Source organism: Megalobrama amblycephala, linkage group LG9 (assembly GCF_018812025.1).
Source record: "Megalobrama amblycephala isolate DHTTF-2021 linkage group LG9, ASM1881202v1, whole genome shotgun sequence".
Classification (NCBI taxonomy): Eukaryota; Metazoa; Chordata; class Actinopteri; order Cypriniformes; family Xenocyprididae; genus Megalobrama; species Megalobrama amblycephala.
Genome location: NC_063052.1, coordinates 11,690,955 through 11,706,936, shown reverse-complemented (window position 1 = coordinate 11,706,936; position 15,982 = coordinate 11,690,955). Strand labels below are relative to the sequence as shown.

General features: G+C 35.5%; 1 protein-coding gene across 2 annotated transcripts; it reads right to left on the bottom strand.

The window, feature by feature from the left end:
• Positions 1 to 1,584: 1,584 nt before the first annotated feature.
• casd1 (CAS1 domain containing 1) lies at positions 1,585 to 15,436 on the bottom strand. 2 transcript variants are annotated; one of them, XM_048201576.1, is made up of 18 exons: positions 15,002 to 15,436; positions 13,338 to 13,434; positions 13,125 to 13,245; positions 11,963 to 12,001; positions 11,799 to 11,861; positions 11,663 to 11,707; positions 11,456 to 11,579; positions 11,178 to 11,380; positions 8,757 to 9,170; positions 8,556 to 8,645; positions 8,345 to 8,464; positions 7,266 to 7,414; positions 7,048 to 7,129; positions 6,584 to 6,685; positions 6,338 to 6,478; positions 6,185 to 6,262; positions 5,829 to 5,921; positions 1,585 to 3,431 (listed from the first exon to the last, which is right to left on the bottom strand). In XM_048201576.1, exons 1-18 carry the CDS (start codon positions 15,291 to 15,293, stop codon positions 3,180 to 3,182), a joined length of 2,505 nt encoding a protein of 834 aa, XP_048057533.1. In that variant the 5' UTR covers positions 15,294 to 15,436; the 3' UTR covers positions 1,585 to 3,179. The 2 variants fall into 2 exon arrangements, with proteins under 2 accessions (XP_048057533.1, XP_048057532.1); XM_048201575.1 differs by having other exon boundaries at positions 7,048 to 7,127; positions 7,258 to 7,414; positions 15,002 to 15,433.
• Between the last annotated feature and the right edge of the window lie 546 nt (positions 15,437 to 15,982).

Below are 15,982 nucleotides of genomic sequence, written 5' to 3'. Positions count from 1 at the left end.
AGAAAAAATACACTTTAAATACCCGAATGATGCACTAAATTAACTGAAAAAACGAAGTGTGGAATGTTGGACACTTCATTACGGAAGAGGATTAGGGCCAAGCAATATAAAAAAATAAAACCATCTCGAGAATAAACTCGTTAAATTACGAGAAAAAACTCGTTAAATTTCGAGAAAAAAGTCGAGATAAAATGTTGAGAATAAACTCGTTAAATTATGAGAAAAAAGTCGTTAAATTTCGAGAAAAAAGTCGTTAAATTTCGAGAAAAAAGTAGAGATAAAATGTTGAGAATAAACTCGTTAAATTTCGAGAAAAAAGTCGAGATAAAATGTTGAGAATAAACTCGTTAAATTACGAGAAAAAAGTCGTTAAATTTCGAGAAAAAAGTCGTTAAATTTCAAGAAAAATGTCGAGATAAAATGTTGAGAATAAACTCGTTAAATTACGAGAAAAAACTCGTTAAATTTCAAGAAAAAAGTCGAGATAAAATGTTGAGAATAAACTCGTTAAATTACGAGAAAAAAGTCGTTAAATTACGAGAAAAAAGTCGTTAAATTTCAAGAAAAATGTCGAGATAAAATGTTGAGAATAAACTCGTTAAATTACGAGAAAAAACTCGTTAAATTTCGAGAAAAAACTCGTTAAATTTCAAGAAAAATGTCGAGATAAAATGTTGAGAATAAACTCGTTAAATTACGAGAACAAATTCATTAAATTTCGAGAAAAAAGTCCAGATAAAATGTTGAGAATAAACTCATTTAATTATGAGAATAAAGTCATTAAATTACAAGAACAAATTCGTTTAATTATGAGAACAAATTCGTAATTTAACGAATTTGTTCTTGTAATTTAACGACTTTATTCTCAACATTTTATCTTGACTTTTTTCTCGAAATTTAACGAGTTTTTTCTCGTAATTTAACGAGTTTATTCTCAACATTTTATCTTGACTTTTTTCTCGAAATTTAACGAGTTTTTTCTCGTAATTTAACAACTTTAATCTCGAGATGGTTTTATTTTTTTATTATTGCTTGACCCTAATCCTCTTCCGTACTTCATGCACTCAACTGTCACAGCTTTAATTACGTAGCAGAGTGGGAGAGAGTATCAGACTTCGTTGTTAAATGACAAAATAACCTTATACAATTCATGCACTACATGGATGAGTACATAGTGTATAGTGCATTGTTTGGGACGCAACTATAAACAGAGAGAAATAGATCCGGCTAGTGTTCTTCCGCAAGACGCATGCAGTTTTATTAACCGCTAGAGTGCCAAAAGTTACAGTGTACCTTTAAATATGAACTGGAGTCAAATGTTCTAATTTTGTTTTATGAGTGAACAAACTCACTTTATTTTGGTCAAACACCAGTTGTTTTTGGTCTACCACTAATGAAGGCACATTTAATGGGATCTGAACAGGTTGATATTGTTCGTTTTGTTCTCTTACAGTATATGAGTAAATATGTTTTGATAAATAAATGAATACACTTGTCACTAAATAACAAGATTGGCTCATGTTTGCTCTGGGGATGCAAGTATAGATATTTAAACAGAATTGAAGATGAATAAAAAAACCGACATGTTTTTGAGAAGGAATTTATCAACATTGACTGTACAATAAGATGAAGGCATTTCCGAATTAAATGAATATTTTCACATTTTAGGAAAAATGTATTGTACATACACAAAAACATTTCCTTTGAGGCCTTTGGGGTTTCTTTAAATAAAACTTATAGCGAACTATACAAATAATTTGTTTTATGAACAAGGTGAAAAAGACAAAAAAACATTTACAGTCAGTTGCTTGAACGTGCCACTTGATGGCGCTCTGTACAAATTTTGCTTTGCTTAGGAAAAAAAAAAACATTTTTACTGATGGAAAAAAATTAATATACCTTGCAGCTGCTTTTAAATTCACATATATTGAACTGCTATGAAAAGTAGAATTAAAAATGTAATAGCTTCATAGTAAATTCAACTTTTCAGCCAAAATTGTCAGTATTTGTAACTAGAACGAAGTGCCACTATGGAAATTAGGCTGAACGCAGCCTAACACCTTTTGTCTCAATGGCACATAATGAAGGATCTATTTACAGCATTATCAGTAAACTGATAATTAAATGTAACTCTTTTACATATAATATATTTAAAAAAAAAAAAAAATCAAGTTAAACATGAACATCAGGCTTCAGTTGCTGCAATTCAAGCAGTTGGAGAGGACATGAAGACGCACATTAAACAATAAATAATGAGGTCACTGATCGTAGACAAAACTGGCTCTAACATTAAGCTGAATTCTTATGAACTGTGTAAACCCATGAGGTAAGAAAACCAAACAAGTTACTGGCTCACATGCTTTAAAGTTTGCAGGGAAGACGCCCCGCTAAGTGCAAATGAAAGAGGGCGTCGTGTTCTGAACGTGTCTGATCAAAGCACATGATTTTGTCTTGATAGTTCAAATGCTGTTCCTCCAGCAAATTAAAACATTCTGATAGAAGCAGAATGTGCTCATGGATTCCCTTAGTAGTGGCACCACCCTATTTTCCATATGTAAAGTATCTATTAACAAATTCTCCATTGTTTGAGTTCTTTTTATAACAGCAATAAATGGATTTTCATGTTTCAATAATCTAAAGTTTGATGTTTGTTCACCTGAAGGATAACACTGCTGGTGGTGTGATATGAATTGATTGTTTGTAAAGAAACACGAGCCAATCAGTTTTACAAGGAATGTGTTACTCCTTCACATTTTGCAGTCATGGGCATCATGTATAAAACAGAACAGGAGAAACTATGAAGAGACACAAACACAGACCCACAGTATAAAATATAAACATAAATTATTAAATACTGTCCATAAAACACCTCAAAGCTATAAGAGAAAAGCGGACGGAGCACAAGTGTTCTCGACTTATCTGCACACAGTCTGCGTTATTTGTCTACTGCAAACATCCTGCTTAAGAATCCTTATTTGATCATCTCAGTCACCGTTGCTCTACGGTCCTTGGCCTCTGTTCCAGCTAGAGTTTTGTATACAGACCAGTGCCGAAAGAATTCGCTGGATCGACTCCTAGAAAAAAACGTTCTAGGCTGGTGGAGTTTATTTGTTTTATACACACAGATCCATTAGAATCCTCACCGGATGAGGTGTGCTACTGTCGCCGATTGCCCTGAATTAGTCGTTTTGGGACAGTATCAGTACCAACACTAGAAAGACTCCTGCCCCCAGCAGTCTCTTCAGTAGAGGCCCGCTCTCTTTAGGAATGGCCACCTGGGCCAAGTCATTGGTGATCTGGGAGATCTCATGAGCTACACAGACGAAGATGAATGTGCTGACGATAATGTTTAAAGTGGGGTTTCCTGGAATGAGGACCAGGATGCCCTTGGTGTCCGCTGCCAGCCAAATATGATACTGGCATATGAAGAGCTGGTGGGGAAACAAGAAGCATGTTAAAATGGTTCCAATCATTTATTTTCTTAAAGTGCCCCTATTATGCCATTTTACAGGTTCCTCGTTCTTTTTTTGTGTTCTCGTACAATAGGTTTACATGCATCCAGGTACAAAAAAAAAAAACCTTTAATTTTAATTCATAATACACATTGCAGAATTTACAATGTCTGAAACAGTTTGATCAAGGATTCAGTCTTTCTAAACACCCTCTTTCTGAGAGCCTACTCTGCTCTGATTGGTCAGACGGCCCAGTCCGGTAGCTTCCTCAGCCTATAATTCCATGCACTTTGATCTTTGAAACTTTGAAGTCCTTTTACATTCACAAACAGCTACACAACACAACATGAAAGCTAATATCTAAAAAAAGCATAATAGCGGCACTATAAATCAAAATCAAGTTCAGCTTTTTGAAGAAATGTGGACTTAAAACCACTTTAATTGTGAATGTATTCCTCAGGTGGTAACAATTAAATTGGAACCACGTTTACAGTACGCTTAAATGCACAATATGTAAGATTTTTGTATTAAAACCACTAGAACAATGTTATATATTAACACACTAAGTCTTGTTTTCTTGATTTACCGCAAATACCATGTTTTACCATGCCTAATATCGATCTAGCGTACTGCAGTGTGCAACAAGTGTCTCATAGCAGCCGCCGAGCGAACGCAGAGTACCACTAGAACAACTTTCAACACACAAATGTGTCTAATATGATAAAATAGCGTTGCTTTACCCTACATATGCATGACTGGAAGAAGCAGAAGTGGTCGTCTGCGGCATAATAAAAGCTCAGCTGCTCTCAAGACACGCATCACGCTCGTCTCTCATTAGCAATCGCCCCAGTGGCCTCGTTCCACTTCAACGGATTTCAGCCACACCCTTCTTCACACTACAGTAATGTTAATAAATCTTTAATCGCCATGAATATGATTACTGCCCGAGCCCCATTGGATTCTTTTCCACAGGCTGTAGACATGAAGACAACGCCTCCCATGATTCCACAAAATCAAGGCGTCATTGAGGTATGCCTTTTACATGGCAAACAACTTGAACACATTGCAAAATCTGCACTGGGAAATCTTTTGCCCTAGCATGAAATTACAGATTGTGTGGATTACTCCTGACTGGATTTTGTCCCCAAAAATTCGTCAGTAACTGTGACCACACCTTAATACTTCCGTATTATGGCTAAACATTAAAAATGGTGGAATGGTTTGTTTTCCACATATTTTAAACATTTATTCACATTAGTGCCTACAGGATTGTGTATTACTGTAAATGCATTTCTTGTTCATTTTATATACACTACCGTTCAAAAGTTTGGGATCGGTAAGATTTTTAATGATTTTAAAATAAGTTTCGTCTGCTCACCAAGGCTGCATTTACTTAAATCAAAATACAGTAAAAACAGTAATATTGTGAAACATTATTACAATTTAAAATAACTGTTTTCTATTTGAATATATTTGACAAAGTAATTTATTCCTGTGATGCAAAGCTGAATTTTCACCATCATTACTCCAGTCTTCAGTGTCACATGATCCTTCAGAAATCATTCTAATATGCTGATCTGCTGCTCAAGAAACATTTAATGTGTACAATTGTACAAAATATTTGTGTACAATATTTTTTTTTTTTCAGGATTCTTTGATGAATAGAAAGTTCAAAAGAACAGTGTTTATTTGAAATCTAATCTTTTGTAACATTATAAATGTCTTTACTGTCACTTTTGATTGATTTAATGCATCCTTTGCTGAATAAAAGTATTCATTTCTTTAATTTCTTTTCAAAAAAATAAAAATAAAAATTCTTACTGACCCCAAACTTTGGAACAGTAGTGTAATTATGTTACAAAAGCTTAGTATTTCAGATAAATGCTGTTTTTTGAACTTTCTATTCATCAAGGAATCCTGAAAAAAAAAGTACACAACTGTTTTCAACATTGATAATAATAACAAATATTTCTTGAGGAACTAATCATCATATTAGAATGATTTCTGAAGGATCATGTGACACTGAAGACTGGAGTAATGATGCTGAAAATTCAGCTTTGCCAACACAAGAATAAATTACTTTGTAAAATATATTCAAATAGAAAAAGAGTTATTTTAAATTGTAATAATTTTTCACAATATTACTGTTTTTACTGTATTTTTAATTAAATAAATTAAGCCTTGGTGAGCAGACAAAACGTCTTTTAAAAACATTAAAAATCTTACAGATCCCAAACTTTTGAGCGGTAGTGTACTTAATGAGGGACTGGTTGGAATTGTCCGCCCTAATCAACCGTATGCCGAAAATATTACCAATATGATGTTGACAATAACCCAGAGTATTCTTTTAAATGTCTGTTTGCAGCGAAGTCTCACCTCTAGGGAGATCTTTCCAAACCAGGCAAAGAATGAACTGTACAAAGAGCGAGCGTAACCAGGAATATTCCGGATCAAAATGAAAGCCAGAATCTGTGGGCAGACAAAGTGCAGTGATGAAAAGTCAGCAGCCTCACAGGCACAACAGAAAGAAACAAAAAGCCCTTTGAAATGGATCAATTATTTTAGGTTGCAAATATTCTTTCCGTTCCCACAAAAGCCTTCCGACTGTGTGAATCATCTGTGAGAAAGGTTAGTGTGGTTATGAACGGTCAAAAGAATTTTTCTTTTCAAGATTTAGTTAAATCGTCCATAGTGAAAGCTGTGTATGAGAACAACATAAAAGAGATACTTGCCTGGACAACAGAAATATACGGATGCATCTCATTACACTCAGACTTGTTTTTGCACCCACTGGCCCAAATGGAGTACGTCTGTGAACAAAAGAATCAACTGTGAAGGAGTCATATTACAATTCAAGTGTCTTGAAGAGAGAGAATGAGCCTTACAATAAAAGAAACCACAGAGACGAAGAGTAGACAGTTAGAAATCTTGTTGGAGAAGAGAGGCTCTCCTTTGCCTTCAGAGAGCAGCTGACATTTCTGAAGCAGCAGGTATATGAAGGCAAAGAGCATCCCATTGATCACAGCCTAGCATCCAAAAGAGCAGAAAAAATCCATTACTTCAAGTTGTTAATTTGAGAAATGTTTTACAGTTCTTACTCATTCAAATGAAGGGTTTTTTTTTGTACGTACAAATCGATCAAGTTTCCACCTGAACCACCACTCATGGATGCTGCCTTGCAGCTCAAAGAGCTTTGAAACAGGCCAAACAGAGAAAACACTCTCAAAGAGTTCCTGCAAAAAAAGATTTAAATGCACAAATTTATTTTGATGGTCCACATTAGACATTCTACTAACTATAAGTAAGTAACTTTGCAATTACATGTCAACTAACTCTAATTAGACTGTCTGCTTAATATCTGCCAACACTTTATTTTGATGCTCCCAACAGACATTCTACTCACTGTAAGTAATTTTGCAAATACATGTCAACTTATTCTCCTAATCCTATCAGTCTACTAATACTCTAATGAGAGTTAGTTGACATGTAGTAGCAAAGTTACTTATAGTTGGTAGAATGTCTAAAATGGACTATTGAACTAAAGTGTAACCCAAATTTAAAGCAAAACCAGTCCTACTGTAAGAGAGAAACTCACTTGTGAGTACGCAAAGAAGCAGATGAAAAGCAGCAAAACCAGAAGTTTCAACAAGAGTGCCAGATTCCAGAATGCACTACCTGCATGTAATTGAGGGGGAAAAAAGGGAAAACAATATTTCAGTTCTTAATATATTAAATCAAGTGTGTTTATAAATGATGTTAGGATTGTTTAGTGTCTACTAAATGAGACTTATGTGACTTCAATTACCATTGGCTTGCTTCTGAAGAATCTGTGGCCACAAAGCCATTGTGGCATAAATAACTGCAAACCAAAAGGTGACAAGAGGCACAAAGTAATAGAACTGATAAGGCCTGTCCATAACCAGACACAGCACCACCACAAGGAAGTTAAGCCTGAAGAGAACCTAAAAGACAAACAGAAAGGACTCGTTATTTATATCATTCTGTGCCGTTATGTATTATATTAGCATGTTCACTGATTAATACGTTTGGTCACATCTACTTTAAAACAACATGTTTTTCTACACTGCACAATAACAAAGTCAACAAAACCATAATCTAATAAATTATAAACTTAAACTTCAAAGAAGGTGTTATTAACAATAGCTGACAGTTTAATTAAAAATAATGATAAAAAATAAGTCGTTACCGTATTATTATAGTTATTATTTTTTAATAAAATGTAAAAATGTTTAAAAATGCAAACTTGAAGAGATTTATATTTGAGCATAATTAATATTATTTATAATAATGTATAATATTATTAATATAAATCATATTTTATTTAATAAATAGTATGATAATATACTCTACTGTTCAAAAGTTTGCGGGTTTTGATAAGTCATGCTCACCAAGGCTGCATTTGATCAAAAATACAGTAAAATATTATTACAAATGAAAATAACTGCTTTCTATTTTAAAATGTTTTCAGCATCATTACTCCAGTCTTCAGTGTCACATGATCCTTCAGAAATCATTCTAATATGCCGATTTGATGCTCAAGAAAAATGTCTTATTATCAATGTTGAGAAGTGTTGTGCTGCTTAATATTTTTGTATGAAAATTTGATACTTTTTTCAGGATTGTTTGATGAACAAAAAGTAAAAAAAAAAAAAAAAAAAAAAAAAAATTAAATAGAAATCTTTTGTAACATTATAAATGTTTAACTGTCACTTTTGACCAATATAATGTCTACTTGCTGAAATAAAAGTAGACATTTCTTTATTCAACTAAAACCAGTTCACATTGGCCTAAAAAAAAAAAAAAAAAAAAAAAAAAAAAATGCCACTGGTGCATATAGGAAAACAAGATAAGCAGAGTTGGGCAACAATTACCTGACACACTCTGTAAAGTCCAAAGTCTCCCTTTAGCCAGAAGAATGAGAAGTGTCCATATCCTGTTTGGAAGAGATACGCAGCTACCAGGACACGGACATGCATGTACACAGGTATGAACTGAGGAAGCAAAGAGATAAAAAAAATCAAATTGAGAGCACAGTCACTACAAATGCAAAGTAATCCAAAACAAAGCTATTAAAAAACGTACAGCGCTAGCTCCAGAAATGTGATAAATAAGGATAACCAGCTGCATCCAGCCCTTCCATTCATCTGTTTGCTCTCTGTTCAGGAGTTTTGTCTGAAAACAAACATGAAAATTGTATGAGAATATCAGTATGTATATCTAAACAGAATTTGACTCCTCTTTCGGACTAGAAAAACGCAGCAACTTCCCAAGAGTCAGCGTTACCTCTTTACTGTTCTCATTGTAGAAGATGCCCAGAACGAAGATGTAGATAAGAGGGATGAAAAAGGTAGAATGTGTGTAGAATTTCTGTTCCTTCATAAAAATGTCTGCCCTGTCACACAGGTAGAAGTACAACATGATAAGGCTCATTTTGCAAATGGCCAGTAGCGGTCCCTTTGGGTTGAGTTGACCCATAACAACGGGGGGTTTCTTCTCTTCTCCGCTTTCCACATCAGGAATGGGCCTGCTCTTATGATGTCTGCTAAAGCCCAGGAGGAGAAAGCAGATGATGCACACCAGGAAGAGACCAGTAGCTAGCTTCTGAAGGACGCTTAGTGGAGGAGCACTCTGACAGCATGAGCCATCAATGGGCTTCAGGATTTTGTTGCACATGGAGTTCATCAGAACCATGGCGCCCTGTGAAGAGGGGAAATAATTCCAATGTGTTAAAAAGAATAAAATGGAACTACTAATTATCAAAACTAAGGGCGTATTCACACCTGGCTTGTTTGGAGTGGTTGTTTCAGAACCTGGTGCATTTTCTCACTTGGTTCGGTTCGTTTAGGCATATATGAACGAGGCAATCATGCTCAGATCCACACACACACACAAAAAAAAAAGGTCCGAGATCGCCTGAACGAGGGTCTCAGCTTGCTTTAAAATGAATTTTAACGGTTCGCTTGTGGTGAGAAAGCATCTGACCCAATAGACTAATGAACCAGGCTTTATCACAATGTATGATGGGGGGTGAAAGCCAGCAGTGTTTGTTCTGCTAATGCCTCTCAAAATGAATCGTGGGTTAACCTGGAGCAAAGAGAAGCACGCTTTTTCATTTGAAAATGAAAAAAAGCTCTTCTCTGAAATAGGTATACATGTTAAGAATGTTTTCCTTGATTATGATTTCACTTTTTTAACTTTAGTTAGTGTATAATGTTGCTGTTTGAGCATAAACAACATCTGCAAAGTTACGACGCTCAAAGTTCAATGCAAAGGGAGATATTTTCTTTTAAAGAATTCACTGTTTAAGGACTACAACAAACGGCTGGTAGGGACTACAACAGGCTTCTTCCCGGGATAATTACATCACTAATCCTAAAATTTAGGAACACACAACAAAGGGGTGAGGCCATGTTGGGCTGCTTTAGAGAAGAGGAAGAGTTGTTGTAGTAGAGAGTTGTTGCCATGCCGTCATTTTAAGCTGGACTGCTTCACAAACGAGGGTCAATTCAATGCTGGATTTGCACAAAAGATTAACATGACGTGCTAGTCGATGAGTTGAATCAACTACATAAATGTATCCACTAACCATTCAGAAACGTCCAGTTTCATTCTATAAGTTGTAACTTCTTCCTGAGTCTCTCCATCAGTATTGACTCCGGTTTGAACAACGTAAGGTTGAACACCGTTACTGACAATCCTCATTTTGGCTGCGTGAGATTGTCCAGCTTTGTTGTTGTTCAGCAACCGAAGCGCAAGTTGTTAAAGCTCCACCCTCTTTTGGAAAGCGGGCCAGGAGCAGCAGCTCATTTGCACAAAAACACTGTGTTTTTGCTCACACCCAATTAGGGGCAAATTTGACAAGCTATAATAAATTGATCTGTGGGGTAGTTTGAGCTGAAACTTCACAGACACATTGTGGGGACACCAGAGACTTATACTACATCTTGTGAAAAGGGGCATTATAGGTTCCCTTTAATCCATGCGGAGCAGTTGTCTATCCATTCTGATCGGATGACCGCTATGAGCTGAATCCCAGATCATAAACAGTACACTCTGACCAATGAGAGTACAGTTTACTTGTATTAACAAATTCTGATCCATTTAGAAATGTTATCTTGAAAAAGCGAACCAAGCTGAGCCAAGAAGAAATTGTAACATTGTAACAATTTTAATGCTGCCTTCACATGCTATCGGAAGTTATCTACTTCCCTCTTCTGAAGTCATAATTACGAGCTCATCGCATTCAAGTGCTTTTTTTGTCTGAAAAACAGGAATCATGGAGGAATCCAAGTTTATTCTTGCCTATTTTTTGGGAAAACCTTATGAAAACTAAATTTCAGAAAAATATAGGCTATTTTCACAGTGTATAAAACATACAATACGCTTTATATAATTATTCATATTTGTAAATATGCTCTAATTTAACAAGACAAGGCGAAAAAAAAATATAAAGAATTCCAGTCACAGCAGCAATCGTTCTCCGCCATGTTTAAAGTTTATGGCCTGCCCATCTCAGGAACTTGGGTATTAAAATTATTCCCGAGCTTCCCAGTGGTAAATACGACTTGATAGGGCGCTCATGTCCAAGATTTAACTAGGAAACTAATAATTCCAATAGGACGTGAAGGCTGCATAATCCCTGTTTTGGAACAAAGCAAAGCTCTACAGGTCTGAAACTGCCCTAAAACTCAAGTGTAGACTTACAACATCTCTTGTGCTCTCAGGAAGGTGCAGGCCATCCACCGACTGGGAAATGGTCTCCATAGCAGCTTGCCGAGATGCCTCCAAGAACTTGACCTTCTTTTTGCTGGTATTTAGAGTGCTAACCGCCGCCTCGTTGTACAGATTTATCTGCTCGTTTGTGATCATCTTTCGACTGTCACTTAGCACATCCTCATAAACAGGATCTAAATAAACAGGCAGAATAAAAACATAAGACAGGAAGATGAAGGGTTCCAGAGCATCTGAATTTCAAAACTCACCTTGCAGAACCCAAAAGACTTCACTGTGCTCAGCTAGTTTTTCCAGTGTGTCTGATATAGCCGTGAGGTTTGCTTTGTACTGAAAGAGTGCCTCACTCTTGCCGTTGTGCAACTTAATGGACCACTGTTGAAAAACACAAACATCAGTATCAGAATGATTTTCAACAATAGCACCGGAAGGCATGATGACTGCAAACAGGAACTCACCGTAGCAGCACCGATGATGACAACGTGTGGTTTGGAAGCAGATCCCTATAATTATTGAGAGATGAGACAAGATTCTTAAGCCTGTGATGTAATAACCCGCCTCTTTTGTATCCAGTACAATTTAAATCATCTTTACCTCTGTCCATAACATCAACTGCTCCTTCAAGGAATTGTTCACTTCTGCATACCACAGGAAGTTCTAAAATATGGAACATATTTTGAGTTCAATAACTGTGATGGATCAAGTCTAAAATGAAATGAAACTTTCTGCTGCACCGGACACTAATTAAAAATACTTACCACAGTGGAATCACCATCTACAAAGGGGATGTTTTCATGCTGGTGAAACAATTGATAAAAACAGAAAAATAAATGACATTTATAACCATTACTGCATCTACTGTATATTTATAATAATAAAGGTTTAGCATTAAATGTATTATATTTTTAGAAAATGCATTATCTTTATTAATTTTGAAAAAAAAAAAATTACAAATATAATTACAAATTATAATTTTTCATTAAAAAACATATTACAGATTATGAGGCACATTTTTTAAATAAAAAATAATATTGTATGCACGGATAAATAATTAATAAACACTGCAACATTCCATAAAAAATAAGAATTGTTCATTTTAATTTCATGGTGATTTTAAATCATGTTAAATGACATGAAATGAAAACAGTCACATCAATGGGCTAAAAAAAAACGTATCCGCTATTTTATCAAGTTTGGGCCGACATGTTGAGATGAAACTGCAACCCCATTATCATACGCTTTCACTTATAATAAATGAATCATGTCATACAAAACTCTTTAGAAAAGGTCTTCTATACAAAAACAAAAATGATTGCATGCAGGTTAATGTCTATAAACAACTGCTTTTGTCTGAGGCATATATTAAAATACCAGAGGTAATCTTGTGGTAAACAGGAACAGTCACACCCTTTCCATTTTAGTTTAACTGCAGCCTTTGGGATATGTATTAAAGGGATAGTTCACCGAAAAATGAAAATTCTGTCATCATTTACTCACCCTCAAGTGGTTCCAAACCTATATAAATTTCATTCTTCTGCTGAACACAAAAGAAGATATTTTGAAGAATATGGGTAACCAAACATTTCATAGGCCCCATTGACTTCCATAGTATGAAAAAAAAAAAAAAAAAAATACTATGGAAGTCAATGGGGCCCATCAACCGTTTGGTTACCGACATTCTTCAAAATATCTTCTTTTGTGTTTAACAGAAGAAAAAGAAATTTATACAGGTTTGGAACAACTTGAGGGTGAGTAAATGATGACAGAGTTTTCATTTGTGGGTAAACAATCCCTTTAAACTCTCAATTGCTTGGTGGGCCATCCAACAAAACACAACAATGAAGTGCATTTTCACTCTGGTTTGGAATACATACCAGTTAACCAAAAGAATGCTTACTGAAATGAATAGCAACAACAAACCTTGTTCCCAACTTCTTTCACCTCCGGGTTCATCATTTTGATGAAAGAATAGAAGAGCTGACGTATTCTAGAGTCTCCTACAAAAGCTATTCTCTTCTCTCTGAGGCAAAACTTTGCTTCACTGAAAGACAACAAAAAAGACTGTAAATTCCAGTCCACATTTCTACCCCACATACATCCCTGATGTACATTAACAATGACAAAATGACTTACGTGCTTTTGTACTTGTGTAACATACAGCCATACGGCTGCCATACATTATCCCCTAAAAAACGTCCACTAGATAAAAGCCAGTCACATGTGTCACTGCCTGAAAGAAACGACACATAATTACAGTGAATAAACCAAATTCAGGAAAGGGTCAGTAAGATTTTATTTCTTTTTTAAAGAAATTAACTCTGTTATTCAGAAAGGAAGCTTTCAATTGATCAAACGTGACAGTAAATACTTTTACACTGTTACAAATACAAGTTATAAGTTATATTCAAATAAATGTTCTTTTAAACATTTTATTAATCAAAGAATCCTGAAAAAAATGCATCAGTTTCCACAAAAATATTAAACAGCACAACAGCTTTCAACATTGATAACAATAAATGTTTCTTGAGCAGCAAATCAGCATATTGGAATGATTTTAAAATGATTCGAAATACAATTTAAATGCAGTTTTGCATGTATAATAAAGTAATGAGAGATACAAATGTTCCCCCGTTGATCCGGTTATACCAGTAGTTCACATTCTTTCTTGCTTTACGTTTTCATTAACCCTGAGGTAATTAAAAATTAAAAATATATGAACAAATATCCCATCCTACCATGCTGGCATAGAAGCTGCATGAGATGCACACGGAGACTTGGGTAAAGTTGGTTTTATATTCGCACATTCGGACTTCTGATAAATTCAGACTTTCCAATAAACGTGCAATAAATTAAAGGAAACATTGAAAAGTGAAGTGAAACTGAAAACATTTTAAAATGTGATTTATTCCTGTAATGCAAAGCTGAATGTTTCAGTCTTCATTGTCACACGATCCTTCAGAAATCATTCCAATATAAAGACTGAAAAATTCAGCTTTGCATTACAGGAATAATTTAAATTTAAAAAACTTTCAATATATTTTCTTCCTCCGTGTGCATTCTCATGCAGCTTCTATGCCAGTATGGTAGGATAGGATATTTGTTCATATCGCATATATATATATATTTTTTTAATTACCTCAGTACAAATGAAAACATGAAGCAAGAAAGAATGTGAACTATTGGTCTAACCGGACCAACAGAGGGAAAAGTGGATCATTAAATTACTATATTACACATGCAACTGCATTTAAATTGTATTTCATTTTAAACACAGCAAGTAAATGATGTAAACAATGAAAATTCTCATTTTTAGATGAGCTCATTTGACTATGAGATAAGATCATTCATTTGTTTAAATAAATATGAACTGCACAATCCTAATAGAACGCAATAACAGACACGCCTATGATGCTCCAGAATACTACCCAGGCACTTAATTTTGAGATATAGCCTATTTGGCGCTATGCGTCAAAAAAATCAAGTCTAACTGGAAATGCAACAGTGATGACAGACAGGTTTTTACCAGTTGGGCGACAGTATACAGATTTGAGCGTTGACCTGTTATTGATTAGCTTTGACAGATAAAATGTTGTGCTTAGTAATAAAAGTGCACCCAATAGACATCCGTTTTAACAAAGCGGCCACAATTTAACTGAGTTTGCACAAGCAAAGCTGTAGCTGTTATCTAGCAATGACAGACGCGCGCACGCTGACTGCAAACACTGAGTGACAGCTTTAGCATTGATGCTAATACAAACACGCAGCTCTTTCTCACACACGGCTACACAAACACTTACCTCCATAGTGTCGAGAAACCGAGTGAAACACAGTGAGAAGAACGACGGCGGCGACAGACAGCAATTTTGCATTTTTGATGCTGAAATACTGATTTATTTCCCGTTTGCCTAGGCTATAGGCCAGGACCGCCATCTTGGCTCCTCCATGACAACAGGCAGACAGACGAGCTGCGGCGAAGCTGACGAAGGCAGAGCCGAACGGCGCGTGCCCGCTTCCCGCGTGCGCCTCTGCCTCAGCTTCTGCAGGCGAAGATTGATTAGAGTCTGATGTTGCTGTTGCATCAACTTTCATATCCACCTCTCAGGTTTTACTATCTTTTGATTACTTTCTTTCGCCTTCCAACTATTCCGGATTTCCCAAACAACTCCAACTTCTAGACTACTTTTCACTGTCCTGCTTAAGCTGAAGGAAAACAAAGTTAGACTTTGAACCTTTTCCCTTTATCTCCTCAGCAGGTATATGGGCGGGTCACATCGAATATATATTGTTTGATTAAGACAGAGAGCTTTGTAAGTGCTATGTTGAATAATACTTTTCATTTGCAGGGTGAAGAACACGTATATCGCTTTTTGAGCTCAATTTGGTATGTTGCTCATCAAGTTGTTCTGGTTGGGACGAAATGTTGACGAGCACTGACAGTGCCAAATAGTTTCTAAGGGCGTAAGAAATGACTCGTAAAAGGACATTTTAAGATTACCTAATAGCTCATCAATATCCTGTCCCTCTTCTACACAAAACAACCACCACCATAATAACTCTTCAATTCAATTCACATTTATTTGTATAGACGATGCATATCGTTTCAAAGCAGCTTTACAGAGAATGCATGTCAACATTACAATTTGGAGAATCTGGTATCCGTGGTGAGTGACTGTCCAATGTATGTAGTTTCAGAAATGTACATATAATCATGCTATATGCATGCAGGCATGTCCTGATATTGCTGGGTTAGATGCATTCTTGGGTCAACATATTTTTTT

Coding starts and splice junctions, on each gene's coding strand:
- casd1 (XM_048201575.1), bottom strand. CDS start 15,293: ATGAAAGTTGATGCAACAGCAACATCAGACTCTAATCAATCTTCGCCT. Junction 8,465..8,555: donor ACATTTCTGGAGCTAGCGCT/GTACGTTTTTTA, acceptor TTGCTTCCTCAG/TTCATACCTGTGTACATGCA. Junction 3,432..5,828: donor TTGGAAAGATCTCCCTAGAG/GTGAGACTTCGC, acceptor TTTCCCCACCAG/CTCTTCATATGCCAGTATCA.